The sequence below is a fragment of the Lissotriton helveticus genome, chromosome 1_1 (genome assembly GCF_964261635.1).
Source record: "Lissotriton helveticus chromosome 1_1, aLisHel1.1, whole genome shotgun sequence".
Lineage (NCBI taxonomy): Eukaryota > Metazoa > Chordata > Amphibia > Caudata > Salamandridae > Lissotriton > Lissotriton helveticus.
In genome coordinates this window covers 2,096,344,740-2,096,371,449 of record NC_136057.1, presented here as the reverse complement: position 1 = coordinate 2,096,371,449, position 26,710 = coordinate 2,096,344,740, and the positions used below count along the sequence as shown (strand labels likewise).

Below are 26,710 nucleotides of genomic sequence, written 5' to 3'. Positions count from 1 at the left end.
AGTTCTTTCTTGCTTGAAGGTTTCACAAGGCACACTCTTTCGGGCATGCACTTTGAAATTACAAAATCAAGAAGGAGTGACAAAGAGGAAGCCTATTAAACCCGCTCCACACTGGCATTAGAATTATCCCTCGCCATCATGGCATGAGAAACCAGCTCCAGTGCCTTATCTTTAGTCATCAGGAACTATGTTTGCATTGTCATAATATTTATTATCATCCTTGCATCCAGGTTAGCTTTCATTGGAAGGAATGATGCGCTTACTAAGCATTACATTACGATAACATAACACATCATATCAAAATATGACAAAACACAAAAATAACAGAACACATGCTATTTGATAGAAATCAAGCTTTATTTCTTATATTTATCTAGCTGAGCAATATTAGACTTTCTGGCAATTAACTCAGGTAAACCCAAAATAATACGGGATGAACAGAATACAATGTAAACTCTATTATCTTTGGAGATTTGAGAGATCCTTTGGCTTATGAGAGTTCAAAGCATGTGTTTAAGCCTTTCTTACATCCACTTCAGCATCAGGCATTAGAAACACTACAATCGAGATGGAGAAAGAAGCAATAATTGAGTGCCATATTATAACGACATGCATATTCGGGTCGTCATTTGCTTACCCACCTGAATAACATAAGTAATTCAATTATTATACTTGACAGAGGCAGTCCTAATACGTTGGACTCAGAAGCGCTGTATAATTTGATGTCCTTTATCATGTCCACTGCATGGAAATTGTGTAGTTAAGGTTGTTTATGCTTTACATGTTTATGACTTGCTCGCCCTCCATTGGCATAGGTTTCAATTCACCTTATTTCTTACCAAACAATTGACTGGGAAAAGTAAAACAGCTGTTTTGGTGAAGCAGCTGCCTTCGTTCTGCAAAAATTCTTTATTTAGATAAACGAAAACATACATTATCTATTGACATGACATACCAAAATGAGACAAGATTCACACAAAACATCTCCTACCAACAGTACCGGGAAGAAGGCATAACTAGATCTTCGGGCAAATAAATAATGTTTAACCTCAAAAAGAAGTTTAGAATCCAATGGGAAAACAAGGAAGGGTAGAATAAAGTGAAGAAGCGTACAATATGGTGAAGGAGAAGACCAATACCATCATGGTTGGTGCATGGGAAGTGAATATTACAAACTGCAATCAATGAACTTCTATGCATGAAGATCATCGATCAATAAGCAACACACTGTATAGTCTGTACATTTGGAATGCAAACACATAGCCATAGTAATTGGAGTGTGGGCAAGGGGAGTGTAGTTAGTGGGTTCCCCCGTACATCACCAATAAAAGTTAGGAAACCACTGATATATGCATCACTATCTTTCAGCAGATATAGCATAAGAGAGTGGCCTCGATAATGTATGTTAAATGTGAGTTAGGCCATAGTGGTCAGGTTCATGCAGGAACTTGTCTGTCTTCTCAAAAGACCTCAGGGGAAACATAACATGAATTGTGGTAGGAAATAGAATGGAATTAAATATTAAAATAGATGACGTGGTCTACAGCAGAAGGCACCAGATCAGCTCGATCTCTCTAAACATGGTCATTTATCACAACTCAACGGACCCCACACTAGGCCAATAGCTGACATATGATTGTGGATCCTATAGATGATGCGTTCCCGGTGGGCTAACCTCATTAACTATGTCAGCTATCTTTGAGGAATGAGAGCAGAACATTGTTTCCAGGGGCATGGGGTGCATCTCATGGCAGGCTCCAGAAAAGCTGCAGTCAGCTTGTGTGTGTGGTCGGAAAAACTGTTAACATCAGAAATATCATGTAATGTGGCTAAGTGGGCAGGGGGTGCTATATGGAGTGTGCAGGTACGGATTAATTTGCCTCGTATATCCCACAAGTAACAACGTAAACAAGGGCAATGCATTACCACGTGTAGTAAGTAGATCACACTCATCTTGGTCATATCTCCCAACAGCTTAAAGGACTGAGTAAACCAATTGTGTGCGATCTTAGTCCCAATATTCATAACATTGACATAAGGAAGCTTACGCCTTGCCTCTCTGACAAATCAATCATGGGACCATAGCAGGGGGCATTGCTTCAGGGGTGCACACCTTTTCCAATAGCTTCTGCCAAATGTTGCCAAGCTGCTTTGTTTAGGAAACAACTGACTGGCGACAGCTCTCTATAGTACAGAAATTCACAGATGAACTGTAGTCATTCTGGATAAATGAATTTTTGGGAAATGCACTCAATGTGAAACTCCATTTGAGATTATACCTTATTTGGAGACAGACCCTTATCACCAAACAATGATTTGAATGTCAGTACTTTATTCGGTCAGAGCCATGACCAGCATTTATCTCTGGAGGAAAAGGTCTGCTAATAAGTCTGGGGAAATAAACTAAAAATAGGAACTAACTCTATATCGGGCACAATACTTTTAATTTAAACTATATTAAAAATCAGTTATTCTGACCCAAAGCTTCTAGGATCTGTTAGTGACACCAATTGACACGGTTCTTGAGAATACCACTGTACCGTTAAGGCGAGATCAGCCTCACACTATGATGAAAGTAAAAAGTTTCCCAATTATAAAAAAACCTTTTCTTTCCCTGAGGGAAAGGTGAAAATATTTTCAATCACAAGTCAAGTTACTTAATTTCCTATAAAATGTTCCTCATTTCCCGTCTTCCTTTTCACATGCCTGTTTGAGGTCTTCTATTTTTCCTGTTGCAGCTTAAGATGCACAGGGTTATACTTATAATAAGGGAGATGACGACGACAGCAGCGCAGACTATTATTACCACCAGTACAACATCATAGGAGGGAGAGCTGGGATTAGTTGATGAAACTGATGAGGTGGTGGTAGGACTGGGAATAGTTGATGAGGTGGTGGTAGGACTGAGAGTGGTCATGGGTGGAGCTGTGGATGTCGGTACGGCTGAAGGAATAAGCAGGGCTGCTTGGGCTGTATTGGATACATCAGCTTTGAGGGCAGCGGCATCAATGGCGCGCACTGCGAAGTAGATGATGGTGCCATTTACCAGGGCTAGGTTCTCTGGAACGAAAGAGAATGTTTCTACAGATCCAGCAGGCTGAGGGGTCAGAGCGGAGACGTTCACAGCGGTCGCCTTCTCAAAGTTGTCTCTTAGGTCCCGGGAATTGGTGCTCATTCTGACATCATATGAAGCAGCTAAAAAAACATAAAAAACATGTTTTAAAACATATATATGTATTCAGATGCATCTTGCTGTTCTGAAACATGTTCTAACGACAAAACAACGTTCAACTTCATATAGGGCTATTATTCAGGGAACGTCACAGCTTAAAATGTGCCAGTGGTTGCAGGTGGTGGGCACCTGCATTCATTTCTGGAGCCTAGAACGTATTTTTCATTATTAGACTTTACCCAGAGCAAGAGGAAGAAAGTTGGTAGGAGGGAGAGAAAAATAGGGCAAAGTGAGAAGGCATGGATGGAAAACAGTCTGCAAGAGTGAGATGAATAGGGAAGAGGGCTAATTGTGGAAGAAGGAGGCCCGTGGTGGAATCAAAGGTAAGCAGCCTTGGTATTCAGTAACCCGACATTGGGCCATGACAGCAATGGGCCACTAAGAGCAACTTTGTGCCATGGCATTGTTTGTTTTCTAATTAAGCACTGGGAATGATAGCAATGCCTCTTCTCTATAGCCACTGTGGACTTCTTTAATGTGGCTTATGATTTAACTAGTCTCACTACTGGTCTTTAGAAGTGGCTACATTTACACTCAACACTGTCCACAACAATTTCGAAGACAAAAAATGCAAAAATGCTGGTGTTGTTCCTCTCAGCTTTATTTCCATTTCAGTTCAATAATTTGTTAATGCATTTGTAGTATCACTGTGATTTAGCCAATCTGACTATTGGTCCTTTAAAAGTGAGACCTACTTTATTTTTTGATAGTTTTATAGCTCGTTGTTATTCCCTTATCAATTCCTGTTAAAGGTTACATGACAGCACTTCCCGTGTTGGCCCCGAGAATACAAAGGGCGTTTGGTGACACTTTGTTATCCCTCGGTCGATTGCGAAATAATGCAGCTGAGTACTAAGAGCAGTCATAAACACACTGTAGGCACATACCAATGGATAACCGACGTCAGCCAATCCTCTGCTGCGTCACAGACCCTTTATACAGGTCAAATAAAAGGGAAGAATTTACTACCAATTGGTGTCATGGGTGCGCCACTTTTGTGGTGCAGCCACAACGCAGAACGCTTTAAAACATTTACAAAGCTATGCAGTGCCTGGTAGGCATTAAATGTGCATTGCTATGCATCCCCTCATGTATTTTGATACAAACTCAAATTTACTAAAGGCAGTGAACCTGGGTTTGCATCAAAGTGGTGCGCCTACCTGAGACAGGGTAAGAAGGAGAAATATCTTCATTTCTCTATGTTACTTTGCCATTCCATTTATGCTGCTTTCTGCACCACACATAGAAATGGGAATATGCCATTATATGCTCTGTAGTGAACAAACTCAATATCACATGTATGCCTGTCCCTATCTGTACACGCCTCCTAAATCAGTCTCCTGCTTATTCGCATATCCTGCTTCAGTTGGCTGACAGAAGGATTTATTATGCTCCACTTATCCATGTAGGTCCTCGTTTCTGCAATGTAAAGATGCTTAGACCCATGAGGTAGGGTAAGTGATAAAGTGGATACAAATAGTTTAACAACCATTTCTTCACTTGTGCCAATTTGAGGCGAGCACAAATTGTACTCACTCCTGTTTGGACCACACAGATAGCCTCAGCTTTTGAGCTGATGGTAACTGCCCATGCAAATGTTACTAGTATGATAAAAATGAGTTGACATCGGACACAAAACCCATTGTGCTAGTTTTGCTGCATTTTTTTTTAACAGAGAAGTGTACATTAGGTATGAAAACATCTAGTGCATATTTTACATGCACGGGGTGCTTTAGCACCCTCAATTTTCACTGTGGTGTAAATAGTCTCATGAGATTTGTGAGGTAAATTCACAGAAGTACCACTGCAAGGGGCATAATGAACCTCATACCTGTGCAGCTACAATTCCTGACCTGACAGGTCTTGATCTGCAACCACAAGCTCTATATATGGAAAAGCCAGGGCGTAATTGCTGCCCTGCACTCATATTTCTAGGCGGGACCTATTACTGCATATTAAAGATGATGTCAGCAACATCTCGCCCCTTATTTCATTTGGGCAGGTCTTAACGTGCTGTTTAATGGAAATTATGCCACTTATATTCCCAACCCTAAGTAAGTGGTGGAAATGTATTTGAGTAGTCCACCACTTATGCATTGCAAACGAAGTGCAAAGCAGCCTACAGTGAAAGCAGGTTACATGTCTATTATGTGTTTTTTTCACACCTTCTCCTATAGCAGCTCTTTTCTTGATAAATGCTGCCATAAAGATATCAGAGGTTCACTGAATGCAGATGTCATCACACCCTTTTGCAACAAGCTGACATTTGCACCTGCAACGCTCATGATTTTCTGTTGCGCCAATATTTTCGTGTCCAAGGCAATTTGCACACATGCAGCACATTTTGGGTCTTATTTACAAGAAAGTAAATAATACAGCATGGCACCTCAAGCCATTTGGTTGCACTGCACTGATTCACTTTCAAAGCACAGGGATGCAACACATTTACAATAAAATGACGCATCCCTGTGCTTTACCCTGCGCTGGCGCACAATTGGCTACCATGCGCGAAGGCAGGCACCCATGCACCATGGTGCAAGGATGTCTGCATTTCAGGGGAGATATTTGTTGTGCAGGAAGGGACACCTTCCAGCACAAAAACAATCAGGAGAGGTGTTTTCCTCTTTCTACGTGTTCTACAGAATGCAGCATGCATAAAAAGAGGAAAAACAAAGAGAAATGAAAGCATTTCTCCTAGTTGCACCTCCCTACGCCTCCCCAGGTTTACCAAAGGTTGTAAATCTGGGAATGCAGTAGAAGCCATGGGTGTTAGGTGGGAGCACCTAGAAGCCATGGGTGTTGGGAACACCTAGAAGCCATGGGTTTTACATGGGAACACCCACAGCAATACCCATGGCATGCCCCTTTCATGCAAAGTGCTGCGTGAAAAGGGGCCGTATTTACAAGGAGACAAAAAGCCATGCAGGGACCTTACATGTCCTTGTAACTATAGGGCAGCAAAATGTGCCGCCAGTGCGTCACAAAAAGGGTGATACTGGCGGGGCAAGAGGCTTCTAAATAAGCCCCTACGTGTTCAAATTAATTTTGTAATTTAACTCACTTGTTCAACGTTTCTGATCTGTACTAGTGCAGAAAACCTTGATCTGTAAATAAACATTTTAGAGGCAAGCTCCTCCTAAGGTTGTTTATTTTCTAAGTAAATCAACATTCGTGCAATGAAACAAAACAGTAACCATACCTTGTCCCTGGTCTAGATTATCTCCCGGGGCCGTCCATGACAAATCGATTTTATTTTCAACGATTCGTGCCTCCAGGTCAGTAATTTTTGATGGAGGAAATACATCTATTATGGTCCCAGAAGATGGTGCCCCAGAGACTTTAAATGAGCCTCCAGATGTGGTTCTGCTGAAGCTTTCCAGATTGGCCTGAATGTCCTCATCAGGAACTGTAGGCCTTGGTGGATTCATTCTGACGACACCTGGAAAATAATGAATCTTTTCTTCACTCTTGACCCATCAATACTGTCTTTATCTTTAGTGTTGCTCAAATGCATTCTTGAACTGACTTCCAGTAGCGAAACGCAAACATATGACAAGCCTATTTTTGAATATGAGCGTACATGCACAATTACATTCAGATTCATAACATAATCTCACAAAACAGATAATGGGGAGGATTCTCTATGGCATGTGCACTCTCTGAGGTGGACCTCCATCACATAGTTTCCACATTAATGCCGTACAATCAAAGCGAGTCCATTGGCCCCACAGAGACCATCACATCATCTCTATTTTTGCACTCATCCATTACATTGACTTGGAGTGGCTGGAGGCCTCAGTTCCAGCAAGAGAACAGGTAAACAATAGTCTGTCATCCCCGCCAAAATTTGTAGATAGTTGTAAAATATGTTCTAAAGCCCAATAAAAGAAGAAAGTACTATTTTGTGGGACAAAAACTGCTGTCATAATCTAAATGCCTACATTCTCCCTACGCTAAGGGGCCAAGGAGATGGAGGAGCAACTAAGAGTAAAGGTTATCATTAGAAATAATCAAAACAAAATAAAACATAAAAGCATCATGTCTGATTCAGAGTACGTGGGCATTTACTGGAGGAAGGAGTTTACTGGTTGTCTGCTAATTGCAACAAACTAATGTAAGGGATGAAGTGAAGAGAAAGATCGGGGTGTCTCTAGTTAAGACAAAATAAAAGTGAAAACACAGGTATTGGCAAAGCCAAAAGGAATAGGACACTTTTCCCTGCACACTTTTACTCCGCATGCCATTACCCCACAGTTTTTTCACTGTAGATTCTTTTACAAAGCAGGGATTTACAACGCAATCCATTACAACCTATTCTCCATTACAATGCAATTTACTATTGTAACTCCAGGGGGTTACTTTGGGGAATGCGTTGTAATAGTTTGTGGTGTAAAGCACTGCGTTGTAAAAGATGTTGCGGTGTAAAAAATGTGGGGTAATGGCATGCAGAGTAACGCATGCGGGGTAAAGGATGTTTCCCACCCAATAGGTCTGGCATAAATATACTAAAACTGAGAAATGTAAGATACTACCACCGGGAAAACATTTGTACACACTTGTATTTGGTTGACTTAGCTTCTTGACTGAACTATTGGCTTTGGCAAAGCTTTTTACACATTAAAACAGATGAGGAAGGACAATGTGCAGAAGGTAGACAAAGAAAACAACCAGAACATACATACAGGGAGAAACGTCAGGATAAAAAAATGAATAAAAAGTCAATAGGAGAGACACAGAGGGGAAAAACCAACAAACAGGGAAGAGAAACAAAAGAAACATGCGCTGACTAAAACATTAAAAGAAGCCAGCTGCAATTAAAAAAACAAAAGATAAATTGATAGCTTTCTGTACACACTACATGTATGAGACAAAATATATATATACATATCATATATATAATGTAAGGAGAATCACAGAAAAGAATCTCAGCGAGCCAACTGATCAGATCAAAAGGTATTTTGGCAGATAAAGACGCGTTTCGACCACAGCCGTGGTCTTTGTCACTTTTCCCAGGTCATACACATATTTAAAGATACATGCATCGACGTGTGCATCACGTGATGTATTCATAGACATAAAAGAGAAAATATATATACAAAATGCATAGTGTGCTTGGTTTATAATATGTTTTGTAGGTATAGTACACCAAGCTAGCTGTCCTCTATCACAATCATAATGCATGTGCAGTTTGTGTGAAGTTCAACAGTTTCAAAATCTAGCCAACTTTACCAAAAGCTGTAATCTGTGGTGTGGGGAAAGATATTATCAAAATACAAAAATGAGCTTTGACTTGCGATGTGTTTAGGGTATAGTACCCTATGTTAACTGTCTTGTACAACAATACTCACAGCAGATGTGCAAGTAATTCCTTTTCAGGACATAATTGTTAAATAGTAGATTGTCCTGTGAGATATATGTGTGTGTGTGTGTGTGTTTGTGTATATACATATATATATATACATATATACACACACACATACATACATATATATATATATATAGGTACATGCTGGGAAATGCAGTCACGTGATACACCTTTTAAATTACGCCCGAGCGCACCTGGGTGCTTTTGTTCCTGTCCGTGATTAAGGCAATAAAGCTGAAACGTTGGGCAAAAAGGAAACTGGCGCTTTGGAAAGACTCTTGAAATAAAGCAACTTTCAAGGTATTGGGCCTCACATTGTTTGTCTTGCAAGTGTGGTGTTTGTGGGCTGCTCCGTGCCCATGCAGTGAGGCCACCCTGAAGGGCCTGGAGGCTCCGGAAACGGGGAGACGCTGTTGCTTCTTCATGATGTTTATTGAGGAGCCTTGCTCACTTGCGCCTTTAAACCCACGAAGGGATAACTACTGAGTAAAATGAATGGCGCATGGAAGGGATTTAAAGAGGGATGTTTTCCTGCTTAAATCGTGCCTAAAAGATGATGTTTTCATGAAGTCAATAACTTCAAGAACATTTGCGAAAAAGACTGAACTCACCTGCCTGCACCAAAAACGATCCCATGCAAACATCAGTGCTTGTGCAACAGACATTACCACTGAGGTAAAAAAACATCTTGTGGATTGCCAATTCATAGTTGAGTAACATGCACAATGCACTTTGGGAAAGGTACTGCTGGGAAATGCATTCACGTTATACACCTTTTAAATTACGCCCGAGCGCACCTGGGCGCTTTTGTTCCTGTCCGTGATCAAGGCAATAAAGCTAAAACGTTGGGCAAAAAGGAAACTGGCTCTTTGGAAAGACTCTTGAAATAAAGCAACTTTCAAGGTATTGGGCCGCACATTGTTTGTCTTGCCAGTGTGGGGTTTGAGGGCTGCTCCGTGCCCATGCAGTGAGGCCACCCTGAAGGGCCTGGGGCTCCGGAAACAGGGAGACGCTGTTGCTTCTTCATGATATATATATATATATATTACCTACTGGCGGTCACCAGTTGGTAGTTACAGTTAGAACCTAGTTTCCATAGGAGAAGCATTTTTTGATTTGCCAATAACTTTGGCGTCGTTTGCTGAATCTTCGCGAAATTCTCCCAAAAGAAAGTCTATCCAGGTCAGCTCCTATCCTGAAAGTTTGGGGATGATTCGTCAAGCGAGGGATGAGAAAAAGGAGGGTCCCAAAAAGTGTTTCCTCCATGTTAATTTCCATAGGAAATTTTGAGACAGCCTACCTCCCCGGGGCACTAAGATGGAAATGCGGGGTCCATTACAGATCCCTGAGCCCCGGGGACCACCACCTCCCCGCTGCTTTAATCAGATAGGGAGGGTGGCCCGTGATGGCCCAGGGGACCGCCACCCCAGGGATGGCTCATGCAGTGTCCTGAGGTGCCCACCCCCGGGACACTGCTGTTTGCTATGACAGGGCGGGAACAAACTATGGTTTGGGTTTTGAAAGCGAGAGCAGAAAACCTGCTCTCGCTTTAAAAAATCAAACCACATTGCTTTTCCACACGGGGAGCTCCCCATGTGGAAAAGCAATGCCGGCTCCCACAGGAAGCGGGGAGCTGGCAGGGACCATGGGGGCATTGGGGCTCCCCCCACAGTCGCCAACGGATAGGGCTGGCTCCGGGGTTCCTGGGGCCACAAGTGGCCATCCATCCCTCAAAAAATAAATAAATAAATAAAGGCCCGCCTGGGGGATGGGGCCCCCGGGACCAATAGAGGCTTCTGAATGGTGGCCTCGTAGCACCCCCTCCTTCAATAAAAAGCAAAAATGTGGCCATGCCCCGGGGAATTGAGTCCCCGGGACCGGAATTGGCCATGAGAGGGGGACCCATGTGGCCCCCTTTCAGTTTAGATTTTTTTTTTTAAAGGGGTCAGGCCCTGGGGGATGGAGTCCCCACGTCCAAAAAAAACAAAAAAGAAGGGGGGGCCATACAGCCCCCTTCTAAAAAATACAAATACAAAAAAGACAGGCATTGTGCCGGAGGCCCCGCCCCCTCCCAGCAACTCTCTACAAATCCACCTGTGGAGAATTTTAAGATAGGGACTTAATTCCCCTTCAATACTGGGGGTCCCTGGGGGGCAACTAGCCCACCAGGTACTTCCAGTATGCGCCACAGGGCTGCCTTACAGAGAGGTGGTCCAAGGCCATGCCCCTTTTTACACCTCTCTGCAACACAGCTCTGTGGCGCATATTGGAGCTACCTGGTGGGCTAATTAGACCCCAGGGACCCTCAGGACTCTAGGGGGATTTAATCCCACAATTTACAAAGCACCAGGGGGCGTGTTTGCACAGTGGTGCAGAGAGGGGGTGTGGCCTGATTTGACAAGTGTGCAAATGCACCCTGTGGTGCGTTTTGAGTTGGAGGATTAAGTCCCCTTCAATCCTAAGGGTCCTTGGGGGCCAACAAGCCCACCAGGTACCTTCAGTATGCACAAGGGAGCTGCGTTGCAGAGAGGTGTTTAGAGGCCATGCCCCTTTTTATACCTCTCTGCAACGCAGCCACCTGGCGCTTACTGGAGGTACCTGGTGGGTTAGGTGGCCCCCAGGGACCATCAGGACTCAAGGGAAATTAACTCCCCAACTTAAAACGCACCAGGGTCGTGTTTGCACAGTGGTGCAGGGAGGGGGGTGGGACCTGACAAAGCAAGTGTGAAAAAGCACCCACTGGCACATTGTAAATTGGGGGAATATGTCCCCCTGGGGGCGAACTAGCCCACCAGGTACTTCGAGTATGCGCGAGGGAGCTGCATTGAAGAGAGGTGTTGAGAGGCCATGCCACTTTTTACACCTCTCTGGTGGGCTAGTTTGCTCCCAGGGACCCTCTGGATTAAAGGGGAATTAATAGGATTGTCATAGTTAGAAATGAGCATTAAAAAAACCATTGAAATTCACTGAAAAAAACATAGGTTTCAGGTATGTTATAGTTAGAAATTAGTATTTAAAAAACCTTAGAAATTAACTGAAAAAAACATAGGTTTCAGGGACGTTATAGTTAGCTGGACATTTCACTCTTACAAAACCATAGAAATTCCACCCTTATAGTTAGTTCAGTGAACTATAACTCACGCCCCCGCAATGCACTGCTGATGACTTCACATATTACATCTGGTCAGTGACATCACTGTTGACATCCCTGATGACATCTCAAATGACATCACTGTTTAAGTTTTTTAAATGCAAATTTTATAAATATAACGTACCTGAAACCCATGTTTTTTTCAGTGAATATATATATATATATATATATATATATATATATATATATATATATATATATATATATATATATATATATATATATACATACATAAATATATATACATATATATAGTTAGCAAGCAGATGCAGATTAATTAAAGCAAACCGGCATTCTTTCTCTCAGAAATTGTTCAAAGCCCTACAAGTTTTGGAGCATCAGCTCCTTGGTCACAGGAATTTCATGAGGCTCGGCAGTGTTGCTTGAAAGGCTTTCTCCCAGCATGTGATTTATTCCATTTTGCCCTCCAGTGGGCCTCACAGGTGTGTACAATATGTGTTGCATGATGGGACATGTGGTCTAAGCTTGTTTCTCTCCAGTGGGTTTTATTGTGCCTTTCAATTTAATTATTACCTTTAGTATGTTTTGTGCTTATCCCAAGCTGTTACCTTCATTTTCAAGCCCTCCAGTGGGCCTCTCAAGAAAGAATTATTCAGTGATTGTGCATTTCTGTTCCTCCAACAACAGATCAGTTCTGTGTCCTTGCGGTCCCCCTCTAACCTTGAGGGGTGGTGCAGTCTTCAGGACTGGACTGCCTTAGTTTAGATGCTTGCAAATTATCCTCTGTTTGAAGATGCACTCTAAAACAGATTAATAAAAGCAAACTGGAATTCTTTATTTTAGAAATTGTTCAAAGCCTTAAGCGTTTCAGAGGAGCAGCTCCTTGGTCACAGGCATTTCATGAGGCTGCGCAGTGTTGCTTGAAAGGATTTCTCCCAGCATGTGATTTATTCCAATTTGCCGTCCAGTGGGCCTCACAAGTGAGTACAACATGTGTTGCATGCTGCCCAATTGGGAAGCAGAAAATAAGAGTGATAATGAAGCCAACTAATGGTAAGCAATGAACCGGCTCCAAGTCCCTTTTGTATACAATATCTCTCGTAAGCGAAAGTGTATGCAGCACATTCACTGTCTCAGGCAAAACCTAAAAAGGGCTCCATATGTGAATTTAGAGTGCAGCATAATGTATTTTTAGTCTACAACATTATCATTTATCATTGCACAATCAGCTGACACATTGCATTATGAGCCACACAACCAATGAAGGTTTCAGGGCTTTTTTCTCTCCAACAAAAGTGGTGATTGTGTGTGTCCATGGACAACTCTAAACTGACTTTCAGGTCCAAGTGTGACTGCCTCTTCTCACTGCAGTCTTACCCCCTCCATTTACCTGGATAGATAACCACAGTATGCAGTACTCTAAAACAGCGCAACTCTCAAAATGACTAAGACAAAAAAGACTTCTGATTCAGCCAATCTCACACTGCAGATACAACAGAGATTGCGGACACTGCACTCAACCATTTCTGTCTACTGAGGAAAATCTGTAGAATTGACTTATGGAATCGCAAATTTGTGATTGTCAAATGGTATCATCAATTCTAATCCAGGTAGAGACCTACCTCCACAGTAACACTGTTTCCAGGCCTCAGGAAGCATGAGTCAAAGCCTTGAAAAAGGCCTAGGCATGTGTGCCAAGATGGGGCAAAACACGCATTGGCTATTTTGCTGTTCGCTCTTTAAAGGAACAGGTACCAAAAGAATAAAAAAGAAAAGAAGCAGAAGCAGTCCTCCAAATTGAATAACTTGGGATCCATTTCGTATCAATGTGTGTTAACATAATAAACCAGTGACACAACTACCACAGAATGTGGCACATCATGCTGGATAATTTGCATTTCCTTCCTGCATAATTCTTTCCACTGTGACACAGTTTGATCACTCATTGCTGCATAATTCCAGAGGCCTTCAGTATGATTAGCAGGTGCAAACAGATGGAGCTCGGGTCTCAGTGATTGGGTGTACCATGGGCGGCTTACAGGAGTGCTCATGTCAATGATGCTTTTGCATTGGAATCTTTAGGAGATTGCATATGTATGAAGGTGCAGGAATTATATTTTGCAAATCTGAGATGGCAATCATGGTGGACGTGGAGTCATATATGCCCTTCTCTGTCTTCGATATCTGTAGACCCTCCAATAATCAAGTTAAGTACTATTTTCTGCCTAAATGTTTAACTTGGTTAGTGTTGGGGCCAAGCCGTTTAGTTGGTTTGCGTCCATTTCTAAGGAACACATTTGTTGATTTTCTGATGTTGCCTTAATGCAGTGAGGGCTGGGCATAATGTTTCTAATGTATTAAAAATATGTTTCTAATCAGCATAATGTAGAAACTGTCCTCCACCATATTATGATTGCTTTTGATGCTTCGACATGCAGGGCTGCAACTCTTAGCTGCCTTTAATTTTGGTTGCATTGCTGCCGTGTGCACAGTGACAAAGGTTTTTTGTTTGTGTGTGGGTATTTGTATGTTAGTGTGTAAGTGTGTAAGAAAATGGTACTCATTTTATATAGGCCCTCACACTGTAACATGCCCTGGGCATCACTACTGGTACTGTGGTGCACTGTTTTTCTTTTTGGGCCTACAGATTGTGGTTCTTTATGTTTAGTTAGTCATCAATTCCAGTCTCTTTCACCTACAGAAGTGGTCATGCATGTACACCTCTGCTCATATGCGGGGTGAGGTATGAATATTCTATTAAAAGGTCAGTCATGTACTTATAGGTGTGCCTTTGGGCTGTAATCACTGGAACTTTGTTGTGTTTTTAGAATGTTCACTTGTACTTGGTATGGGTTTTGTTGTCACAGTGTTTTCTGTGTGTCAAAATTATGCTTTGTCCTAATTACTCCCAGACAAAATGTCCATTATGCAGTGTAAACTTGCATAATCGAGGAATTTCATGTTAAGTTTGTTACATGGAATTCCCCGAATTACACTATTATGGCACAAAACTTAATTACGTTCCATTTGTTGCACAAATTTAACACCAGTGCAAGAGAGCAATACAAACGACCAGAATGCGTGTGACTATTATTTGAGGAGCTTTTGTTTTTGCACTGATAATGTAAATGAAAATACACTTTGCACTAAAATATAATGCCAAATCTCGGTTTCGTATTTTCGGTAAGACAATTATTCACCTTTCGAATACCAGTCCTAATGTCATTGTTTGCAGAGGTTTGTCTCCATGACTTTCGGACGGTCCTAAGACTCTTTTCAATGGTTTTACTCCACCAGGTTCTTCATTAGGTCATCCTTGTAATCAACTGAATTCAGTTTTATTGCTGATTAAATAATATCATGTAATTAGTACAAAATGTAGAAAATCATGAAACAAATTATAACTATGGAGATACAAATCTAAGGCTTACAGCTGACGGAGCAAGGACTCTTGAAAAAGAGAATTGCTTGTATTCAATCTTCTCCTGTAACCACTAACCTCGTAATAAACTTGTATTGTGGAAATAATATGCATTACACTGCATTTAACAATAAAACTGAAGCTTGCCTATGTGTTTTTCTAACCAGTAACCCGAGTGTGATTCTAAAAATGCCCGCTAACCAAAATTCTTTAGTGAGCATGTGTCTACTGCATGTACGTAGTAAGACGTATCTTTCGCTTGGAGGGAACTTTCTGCACTTGCGCAGTAGCTAATAAAATGGCCTCTTGAAACTCACATGCTTGCCACCTGCTTGTTGAGAAACTAAACCCAGCTATTCTACTAATGCTAATGCGGGAAGAGTAATAATAAGTAAATGGGATTAGAGTAGAGATTTGTGGTATACAGTGAAACCATTTATATTTTATTTTAACGTTTGTCTTTTTGACATTTCCAATAGTGCTTATTATGGGCCTCTAGATATGAACCCAGTCTATTTATTTATTTATTTATTTGTTTAAATGGTTTTATATAGCGCTGGCTAGACTCAAAGGTATCAGAGCACTTAACAAGGGTTGGGAAAGGAAACAAATTGCAATATAATATTTTTACAAAAAGGAAAAGTTTAAGATAATAGGAACAAAATGCAAAGAACGGTAAATGCATGGACAATTAAATAAGGAGTACAATTAGTCAATAACCAGAATTGGATAGTTGAGGTAGAGTGGGTGGTGAGGGATGGGGGGCAGAGTGAGGAGATAGGGGGAAACTGAGGAGGGTGATGGGAGAGGAGATAGCATGTAGGAGTAGGCAGTGATTAAAAGAGAACAAGTAGGGGGAGGGTGGAAGTATATGTGAGCATGAGAGAAGGGGGTTAGTAAGCCAGGTAAAATGTGGTGAGAACATAATACCGTCATGGGCAGGTTGAGATGCTCAATTAGGTGTCAGGATAAGGAACCCAGTATTTGTTGAGAAGGTGCTGCTTCAGATCTTTTTTGAAGCTGTGATAGGAGGGATTGAATTGTAGATCTTTGGGGAGTGAGTTCCGGATAGTAGGCGCATTTCCGGAGAAAGAGCGTGACTGGGTAGATTTCTTGTTAACCAAGGGAGGTACCAGCATGAGAGTATTTGTGCTCCTCATTTCTCTAGGGCAGCCCGCTTTGTGAATTTTGTCAGAGAGATACAATGGGGTATGCTGATGTAAGGCTTTATGCGTAATGCACGCATTCTTGAAGGTGGATCTGCCTTCGATGGGAAGCCATTTGAGATCTTTGAGGATGGGGGAGATGTGGTTAAACCGCTTACAATCCGAAATAAGACTGGGCACAAGGTGAAGGACTGATTTGATTGGGGCTCAGTATTCCAGAGAGGCATTACCATAGTCTAATCTAGAAAGTACTAGAGATTGAATAACTCATTTAAAGTCATCAACAGGAATGAAGGGTTTGATTTTCTTGAGGTGATGTAGAGAGAAGAGATCGCCTTTGGTCGCATTTTTTATGTGAGGAGAAAGGCTGAGGCTCTGCTCAATGCTTTTTCCAAGGGATTTAACTGAGTTAGAGGTGGACAAAGAGCAGTCGAAAGCTTTAAGGTCAGAGATCCAGTGTTGAATGGGGAGCCGGTTATTTTTAGGAGCGAAGAGAAGGACTTCCATTTTTTTAGGGTTGAGTTTAAGGTGATTGAGATGGAACCATTGTTGAATATTAGTCAGGGCATCATTGAGGTGCAGAATGTCAGCATGGGATTTGATTTTATAGTAAAGCTGGGTATCGTCAGAATAGAGGAGGTAGTTGATTCTTGCTTCCTTCAGCATGAGGGTGAAGGGTTCCATGAATAGGCTAAAAAGAAAAAGAGAGAGAATGGAAACATGGGGAACACCCAGGGAGACAGGAATAGGTTTAGAGAGGCAATTGCTGATTTTATTTTTGTTGGGTTCTGTGCTGAAAGAAGGAGAACCATTCAAGGACAGGACCATTGAAGCCAAACCGAAACTTGAGGGTGTTGAGTAAGGCGGAGTGGTTAACAGTATCGAAAGCAGCAGAGAGGTCAAGAAGAATGAGAAGGGAGGCCTCCCTCTCCTCAAGGGAGTGATGGAGGTCATCAATAATGTTGAGCACAGCAGTTTCAGTAATGCAGCCCTTTCTAAAGCCTGACTGTAATGAGTCCAGAAGGCAGAAAGAGTCAATGTGCTTGTCCAGTTGGAGCAAGGCGCATTTTTTGAGGGCCTTAGATAGAAGAGAAGATTAGAGATAGGACGTCGATTGTTGAGGTCGGTGGGGTCGGCAGTGGCATTTTTGAGGGTGGGAGTGATTTAGCCCAGGTGGAGGGAAACAGGGACATACCCTGTGGACAAGGAGGAGTTGATGATGGTAGTCCAATAAGGTGCAATGATGTGCTTTAAATCTTGAACGAGGTTAGTGGGGAGAGGGTCCAAGGTATAAGAGGAGTATCTAAGCGTAGTGATGATGTTGAGGACTTTCCACTCTGTAACACGGTTAAAGTTAAGCCAAGATGCATTATTTTTTAGCTGTGGGCTGGTGAGGATATGTTCCGGAGGGGCAACGGTGAACGGGAGCTGAACAGAGACAGGAGGGGGACAAGGTGTAGAAGGGGACTTAGATGTCAGGTCATTGAGGGGTGATGAACCCTGTGGTGGGAGGGTTAAGGCAAAGGATAGATCAATCTTGGCGATTTTTTCAGAAAAGAAGTTCGCAATTTCTTCACATCTGTCAATAGAAGTCATCTAATTGGGGGGGGGGGGCAGCAGCTGTTTCAATTTTGATAATGCTGAATAGTTCCCTGGGTCTATTTTTAGCTCGGTCGAGTTCTGCGCGGAAGAAGGAGGCCTTCCCATTGAGGATGTGTTTTTGTAATTAGCCCTTCCAGTTTTGAGGAGGGCCAGATTAGAGGGGGAGGGATGTTGTCTCCACGTGTGTTCTGTCAGTCTAAGCGAGAGTCTCTCATTGTTGGGATCATTATTAAACCAGGATTTGGAGGGGATGTTTTTTAGAGGTTTTAATTTGGCTGGGGCAATTTGGTCAAGGACCTCAATGCTGGATTTATTGTAGTGTTCGATGAGGTCATTTGCATTGTATGAGGGGGTGAAAGTAGAAGTTTTGCTTTAATCTTAGTCTCCAGTTCGGCTGGGGGAATAAGGTGAAGATTTGTGGTTCATTTCCTATTTTTTATGTTTTTAGGGGAAGGGGGAGTTACAGCGCTGTTGATCGTGAAGAGGATAAGGTGATGGTCAGACCAGTCAAAAGGGACAATGTGGGAAAGGGAAGCCAGATCTTTGCTAGTAATGATAGTGTCAAGAGTAGTCCCTTTGGAATGTGTTGGCGAATGGCAGAGTTGATTTAAGTCAGTAATGTCGAGGAGATCCTTGAGGATATTAACCGAGGGATCATCCTTATTATTCCAGTGAATATTAAAGTCTCAGAGAAAGAGGTTTTTGGAGTTGGAAATCGAGGCTTGGGAAAGTAGGTCAGACAATTCTTCCACAAAGGGCAGAGGCTCACCAGGGGTGTGGTAGATATAATGTAGCCGAGTAGGAGGGGAACCCTGAACTTAAGTTCGGCCCCCATGTATTCGAAAGTGGCTTGATCAGAATTCTGAACAGGGGAGAGTTGAAGTTCATCTTTATACATTATGGCTAGGCCCCCACCAATTTTGTCAAGCCTATCTTTTCTGAGGATGGAGTAACCCAGGGAATAAAGCAGGTCAAGGATAGATGAGGAGTGAGCCTTGAGCCAGGTTTCCGTAGGAAAAGCGATGTCAATGGCTTCACTATGAATGATTTCCAAGATTTTTTCAGTTGACCAGCATGCAATTGAGGGATTTAGGGTTGGTTTTGGGGGGACAGCAGGAGTAGACAGAGGTGAGTTGCGGAGGAGGTCTGGGCGAGCCAGGGGAGGTAGAACTACGGCTTGCCCCAAGGTTAACCGGAATAGTGGACTGAAGTATACGAGGGTCAGACATCACAGTGAGTTGTGGAGGAAGCCTGAACGAGCCAGGGGAGGTAGGGATACGGCTTCTCCTCAGGATAACCGGAAAAGTGGAGTGAGGTGTAGGAGGGTAAGTGGTCATTGAGCTGGGGGGTAGATATTACTTAATTCCTAGGAGTCCGGGGAGGAGAGATGGATCGGGGCTTGGGATGGTAAAAGAGGACAGGTACCGGGAGGACCATCGACTGGGATACCATGAGGAGTAGTACACCCTTGTTGAGGAAAAGTAAGGTTAATTTGTACGTAGCCCATGGATAAGGGATGGTTGACATGGTTAGTTTCGGATAGGGCGTTAAAGTCTTTCCTGAGAGAGGAAAGTTCCAGCGTCAGGATAGAGAGGTTGAGTTCAATGTTAAGAAGTGAGTGGGTTAAAAGTGTTGAAGGTAAGGAGGCAAGGAGGTCGGGGAGAGTGGCATGTTTCACATTAGGCAGGGAGTGAGGAATAGGAAGTGGACGTGGAGGAAACCCAGGTGGCGGGAAGTGAGGAGTAATCCAGCTGCTAGATGGAGGATGGATTGTAGAGTGAAAGGTCACATACCCAGGGGCCTGATGGGTGCTATGAGAATATGAGGGGGCATGGGGCGAGAGAGGAGGAGGGCCATCTAGTCTATGAAGGTAGGTGTCCAAAGTGGAGCAGAAGGGGGTTGGTATGAGGGGACGCAGTATATAGGGGTAGCGGAGTAGGGGGATCAGTCTGAGGGGGCTGGGAGGAATGAAAAGTAAGGAGGGAGTGATTGGGGTTGAGATGTAGAGAGTCAGGAGGAGGGGAGAGGATTTGAGTGGCCGGGAGGGATGACACAGTATTAGCAGAAGGTGGAGAGGCAGATGTGGAAAGGGGAGAGAGGGTTTGAGTGGATAAGTATGAAATGGAAATGTCAGGCGAGGGAGAGGATACTAAGTGGGCAGTGGGATTAGAGGTCAGAGATTAAGAGACTTCGTAGGTATTTGCAGAATCAGGGAGAGGCGAGATTGGTGTCGAAAGGGGCAAAGCCGGGTGGACTTCATGTGATTGAGAGGTTGCAGAGATATTGGAAGGAGAAGATAGTAGCTAGTATAAGGAGATGAAGTGGTGCTCAAAAATGGTGAGGTGTTTTTCAGAGGCTTGTATGAGGATATTTCCGAATTTAAAAATAGAGATGTCAATTTCGCCTAAAGAAATGTAGGAAGGGGTAGTGGATAATTTCAAACCATATGGTATTTTGCAATATTTCGTTACGGGGAGGTAGTGGAGGAAGATACTTTTCCATTTAGAGGGGTGTCTGGAGTAAAAGATGTAGTTAATTTTAATAATGGAGGTGAGGCTAAGATAATTATCAACAAATAAGGTTTCTTGGTGACGTGTCAGTAGTTTGTGTTTCAAGTTCTTCTTAGTATTTTTAGAGATGTTTAGAGGGTAAAGGATGGACCAAGAGTTGGGGCCACACCTAGCAATGAGTGTATCCGGTGTTGTAAGGGTATGATCGAGAAATGGTAATAAAAAGGGGGATATCCAGAATTTGAGACCGTGATCTCAGTCAGCACAATAGAGAAGAAGAAGAGGGAATAGTGATCTACTGGTTGGGGAGACTGCACAATGGAGACAGATGGGAGGAAGAAGTGAAAAGTAGGAGGGAGATCAGAATAATACTAAGAGGCAGAGTGTTATGTGCAATTGTGTAGCTAATTAAGGAGCCGGCAATGCAACATTCAGGCGATTAGAATCCATATGAGGTAACTCAGTTTGCGAGAATGAAGCACGTTAGACAGAGAACATTGAGTCACAATTCTAAATAAAATACTGATGAATCAGCACAGGCAAAGCAATAATTGAGATATAAAGCATCAAAATGAGGTAGATAGACTTGGGTGAACGTAGCGCATAAGGTTAAAAAAAATGATAACATAGCAGCAGGTAACAAAACATTTTTCTATTCCCTCTCGTTCTAATGCACATGCGCAGTGAATCCAAGCTGGAAGACGCGATGTCAACTTGAACATCGGCCAAGGCCACTACTTTTTTTTTCTCTATTATGTGACAATTACATTGTGAATACGGGTGGAAATAAAGACTGATGTTTAAAACTTAAGAGGTGGGATTTCAAACAAAGAGCTGAAAGAAAATAATGAGAAATAAGCATGGTGTGATGCTCACCTCCTCTTGCCTTTCCAATCAGAGTTAGGATTTTTATAGGTTCGAAACATTAATGGGTGGTACAAGCATACAGAAAGGTATAATTGAGGTAGCATTAGTTAGTGAGTGCTAGAGAGACCGGGATGCTGTCCGAGAGCACAGAGAGTTCCCAGCTGGAGATGCTGAGAAGAATCGAAATTGCTGAACCTTGATCTTACACAAATTAATTTAGAAGATGATCGCGGAAGAATCTCGAGGAGGAAGAGAGGAGTGCTACGCAAGCGTTGGTGAAAGAGAGGTTATCTGCCCTGTCCTGATTCCTGTCCTAATTCCTGTCCTGAAGTCTTTGTTCGCCAGACCCTTCCTGGGGGACCCTTTTCAATTCATAGGCCTGGGAGTTGGTTTCCACACCATACTTGGTAACTATATCTATATTTGTGCTTATGTGCTTTTTCTCTCTGTCCTCTCCCTTCCATGTAGTGTCATTGCAAAGTATAAATGAATATATCTTGATAGAATATTTGAATCTTCCTTCCTGTGAGAGATGGAGTTTGTTCTGTACTGTGTAAGTGGTCCACATGAATTTAATCTGAGATAAAACTTTAAAAGACATCCCGACTCTGTGATCATTTCTAAAATGTAAGTAAATTGAAATCTTAATTCATTTCACCATCAACTAGTTCCAACTAATGGTCCATTGATAAGAGGAAAGAACTTTTGATCAGTGAAAGATTAGTTAGGGACTAAAGATAACGAATCTAGAGAATTACAAAACATGACCCCAGCAGTTATTGCCAGTGTGTTGTGAATTAATTTATGGGCCCAGGTGGGTATGTGGGGTTAGATTACCTGTTACTGGTAACCCCCTGCATCACAGCTCATTTAGGAGTTGCCATGGGACGCAACTTGCGATCCTTGGTTTGCCTCTTGTGATCCCTTAACTTTACCCTTCCTACCTCTGGTCTTGAGAGATGCAAAGGCAGCAGAAACACAGGTACACAGATGTATTTCTGTTTAAAAACAACAAAGCACTTCTTTTAATGCAACTCCCAGTAACAAAGCTTTCCTGAGGCATTAAAACAATTGTAAATCGACACAAGGTTAATGTATCATCAGCCAGCTCATATGTCACCTAGCAAGCGACTTTTAAGTTATATCTGGCAGGGAGGGCTGTCCATCTCCAGTGAAGTTACTTTCAATTTCTTTCTGCTTTTGCTATGGAAGGAAGTAGAAGTGTGGAACAATCCTGCCACAGGTCTCTCTCTCTCTGGTTTATTATATTTAGCCTTAATGGGACTTGAACTCTGAGAGTTGGCTATACTATTCATGGTGCCTGATCCAGCAGCATTGCTTCCCTGGGGTCCCTGGTGTGTTTCCTTGGTGCTAAGTGTAAGAATGTTGCTTTCGTGTTAAGAGCTGCAGAATTGGATGGGCGAGAATCAGTGCATCAATTTAAGGGTTCACAGCTTCAGCTGGAAGTGTACTGCATAGCACTTTAAATGTGCTTTAAAATGAATCTATTGAATGTGCAGTTCACTGATAAGCTTCTATGGTAAAGCTCACACAACAAAGCTCAATTTCTGATATAGAAACGTATTTTCAATACCAAAATCAAACTGTACTTATGGTTGCCACCAGGCCAGCAATTTACTCACATGGCTGGTATTTTCATGTTAAGGACAACCAAATATAGCGAAATTCAGCACAATTCAGTATTTGCCTTTTCTTTACACTAGGAACTTATAGCAGCAAGAGCATTAAGAAATTAATTCAAAAGTAATTTAAAGCTGTATAAATTATCCCTAAATTATTCTAAAAGCAAACAGAAGCAGTATCGCTATGTTTAAATAGAAAACAGAGTATCTTACAAAAAATATCAGGGAAGTGATTACTCCTAGCCATTTTGAAATCTGAAAACATTAGTGAATGGCCCACAATTTTCTACGAGAAAAAAGGCAACCATAACTGCACTGCACTTGATGAAGATTGACGAACATGTTAACCCCTTGCATGCTGATGACAGCCAGGAGCCGTCATGGCACACAGTGCTCGTGTGCTGATGACAGCTCCCGGCCGTCATGACCGCATCCGCGATCGGAATGTGCCGCACAGGCGCAGAATCGCGGCAGCATCCAAGGGGTTAAAATTACTTTAAAAATAACATTTTGACTTGCATAATAAATTATACTGACAATCTGCCTTTGGCTTTAAACATGACACATGGACATTTGGTGCTAAAAGAATATGAAAACATGAAGCTTTGATATTCAAAGGCCTTTAACCAGACGCTTTCCCTTTCATAAATTATATTCTGTAAAGATATTAAAACATGTGCAAAAATAATTCATAGTTATTGTGACTAGTGTAGATTTTATTTTAACTATAGAATGTGTTTTTTAATTTACAATTATTAAACATGTGTGAGCAGTAATGTATAGTCTGTAGTAAATTAACACAACATTTAAAAATGCAGAACGCAGTGATAGCTAACTAGAATTAATGTTTTGCAGCTTTCTCGGTAAAGCATACTTCATTTTTTGACCTTTCAGATAAAAGCAGAATGGGTTGTGAAATATGTTATGTTATAATGTTTTGTAGAGCGCACAGCTGCCCCAGCGAATGGGCGTCCCGGCACTATGCAACAGAAAGGAGAAACTGCAGAAAGAGGAAGACATATGGTGAAGGGAAAAGATGGGTCTTGATGGCCCTACGAAAAGCAAGATAGTTGTTAATGCTGCAGATGGAAAGAGGCAGTGAATTCCAGAGTTTAGATGCCAGAACAGAAAAGGAACGCCCACTAGCCCGCTCCGTCCTTACCCGGGGAACAACCGCCAGATGATGACCAGTCAAGCGGAGCTGGCAAGTGGGAAGATAAGGTGACACCAGATTGGCCAGAGCACCAGGGGAAGAGAGATTCAGAATTTTAAAAGTGATGCAGAGGGCCTTAAACTCAACGCAGCTAGCCACCGGAAGCCAATGTAGCCGACGGATAGCATTAGTGGTGGAACACATTCTAGGCAGACCAAGAAGAGTTCTGGCCGCTGCATTCTGGACCCTCTGCAATCTCAGAATCTCAGATTTGTTGGTTCCCAGGTAGAGCGAGCTGGCATAATCCAGTCTCGATAGAACAGAGGCTTGGACAATAACCTGTCTAGTTGGTGAATCAAAAAAGCCTAACAGCGGTTTGAGACCCCGCAGTATGCCAAAGCACGTGTCTGACACTTTCTTGGTTTGAATTTGAAAATGTAGGGCCGGATCTACCCAGATTCCGAGATTTTTCATAATGTGCTGACACCTCAGCATGTAACTTCGGAAACTTGTCCTATTATTTGATGGTAAAACGTTTAATTTAAACAGAGCCCTATTCATAACTGACTCAAAGCTTCATTTATTTTCCACAGAGAACAGAAAGCACACACATTTTAAAATGCATTCTTATATTTTGTTGCTAATGATTTCCTCCTTAAATATTACATTTATTTCCTGCTTACAGACCTTACGTTCAGCTACAATAACAGCTTGCTTTAGCAGAAAGTTAAGAAATTAGATCATTTCAAATACTATTTGAAATGTACCTGCTGTAGAAAGAATTTATACTTGCATGATGGCTGAAGTGGAGAGTTGCTGAATGTCCATTGGATAAAGAACATACCACATGTTTTCGTAACATCAAGATACAGATTTATAAACCTGTTCCTAGTTTAGGAGTTTCAGATTTAGAGGGACGGAGAGGGATTCCTTTAGATGGAGAGCAGACAGGATCTGCAAGGAGAGGGGATGCAGATCTGCAGAGCAAAACAACAGGCTGTGTCCTTTGACATGTATTAAAAACCAAGCTATATGCTTTGACTAATTGGATTTGCCAAGGCTCATTATCATCAACAAAAACGTTATTTCGCTGATGCAACAACGGCATAAAAGTATTCTGCTTACAATTAATCCTCATTTGTTAAAATAAAAACAGGATAAAAAGCAAGTGCCTATATACAATTCATGTACGAATGAAATTCAAAAGATAAAAACAATCAACTTTAAAAGAGAATCAATTAATGTATGTATATACACATGTAAGCAGCCTTACCCTCTAATTTCCTTATATTCCCAAACTACGGGTACAGTCTCCTCGTTCTTGTTGCGGACCAGAGGAACAATGCCAAACAATAGCAAGCTAGAGGGTCAGCCAAAAGCTGTAGATAATAGAGGGCTGGGTGACATAGTCTAAAATGAAGGCTATGCATAAGGAGAAGAATATATCTATTCCTTTCCTTGATGCACATCTTACAGAAAAATTTAAAATAGAGATCGCATTGGGTGGATCGTACATCACATGGGCAGACAGGAAGGGCATCAATAGAATAAGTATTAGAAGGGTAACCTAGCATAAGCGGAAAATATTTCAGTCAAAAGATCAATAATTCATGCCTATGTTGAGGATTCGTAACAAAAGACAGATATGAGGGTACAGTTTTATCTATGCTAGGGGCTAGTTGGTATTGTTTGACCATATACTTATTACTATTTAACCCCCATCTTTCTCTTTCCAGTTTGTCTAATAGTTGTCCCTTCAGATCCTTCTTTGAAACAGTCAGGCATGTAGTCGGATCCTCAAATAATTTGAGTAAACCAAGTGAATGCAGGCTGCTCCTAATATATTGGAGCCACTTTCCCTTGCCTATGCCATCTAACTTCCGGCAATCCGTCAAGATATCTTTAATTAGGTTTAATGATTCTTACATCCAAACTGAATGCCACAACAGAATTAGGGAAGTACAGACCTGGTTCATGATATAGGGTACATCCAGCTCAGAGTGGCAATTATAGGTGGAGCAGGATTTTGGGAGACCTGCCAATCTTTTAAAAGACCATCCTCTATTCGTTGTAAGATTAATTTTTCGGTAATACCCCAAACCGCTGCCCCATATGTGGCAACAGATATAGTTTTTGCCCCGTAAATCTTTTTAATTGTACCGATTGGTTTGGATCTGAGTTTTTTTTAATAAATATAAAAAGGGCCCCAATGCTCTTTTTCATTAAAAGTCCTCTTTTAGCTACCATATTTTTCCAAGTATTTTTAATATCAAATAGGAGCTCTAAATAAGAAAAGGTGTCTACCACCTCTAGTTTTTTCCCTTCTATCAGCATTCTTGGCTGTTTCCTCTGCCTCACTCCTGCCACCAGTACGAAGGACTTGGATTAATTTACCTGCAAGTCCAATTTATTCATGAATTTTGTGTACTCCTGTATGAGCCTCCGTAGTGTGTTGCCAATCCATGACAGCAACATTGCATTGTCTGCATAAAGGAGTTTTGGGACAGGAGATGACTTAATGGAGGGTCATCTGTGGTAGACCCTACCAGGGCCAATTCCACGGCATTGGTGTATAGTGCAAATAGAAAAGGCGCATCCCTGTCTAACACCATGGATAATTCCAAAGTAACTTGAGCGTT

At 42.0% G+C, this 26,710-nt stretch overlaps 1 protein-coding gene across 1 annotated transcript in view; it reads right to left on the bottom strand.

The window, feature by feature from the left end:
• Positions 1–338: 338 nt before the first annotated feature.
• The window catches only part of LOC144756240 (calcium-activated chloride channel regulator 1-like), a 705,782-nt gene continuing 679,410 nt past the window's right edge, over positions 339–26,710 (bottom strand). The window contains exons 13-15 of the mRNA XM_078645871.1: positions 6,432–6,671; positions 2,383–3,195; positions 339–2,297 (exon numbers count right to left, since the gene is read on the bottom strand). Of these exons, the coding sequence (XP_078501997.1) occupies positions 2,699–3,195; positions 6,432–6,671 (737 nt within the window). The 3' untranslated portion in view covers positions 339–2,297; positions 2,383–2,698. The remainder of the gene's footprint in view (positions 2,298–2,382; positions 3,196–6,431; positions 6,672–26,710) is intronic.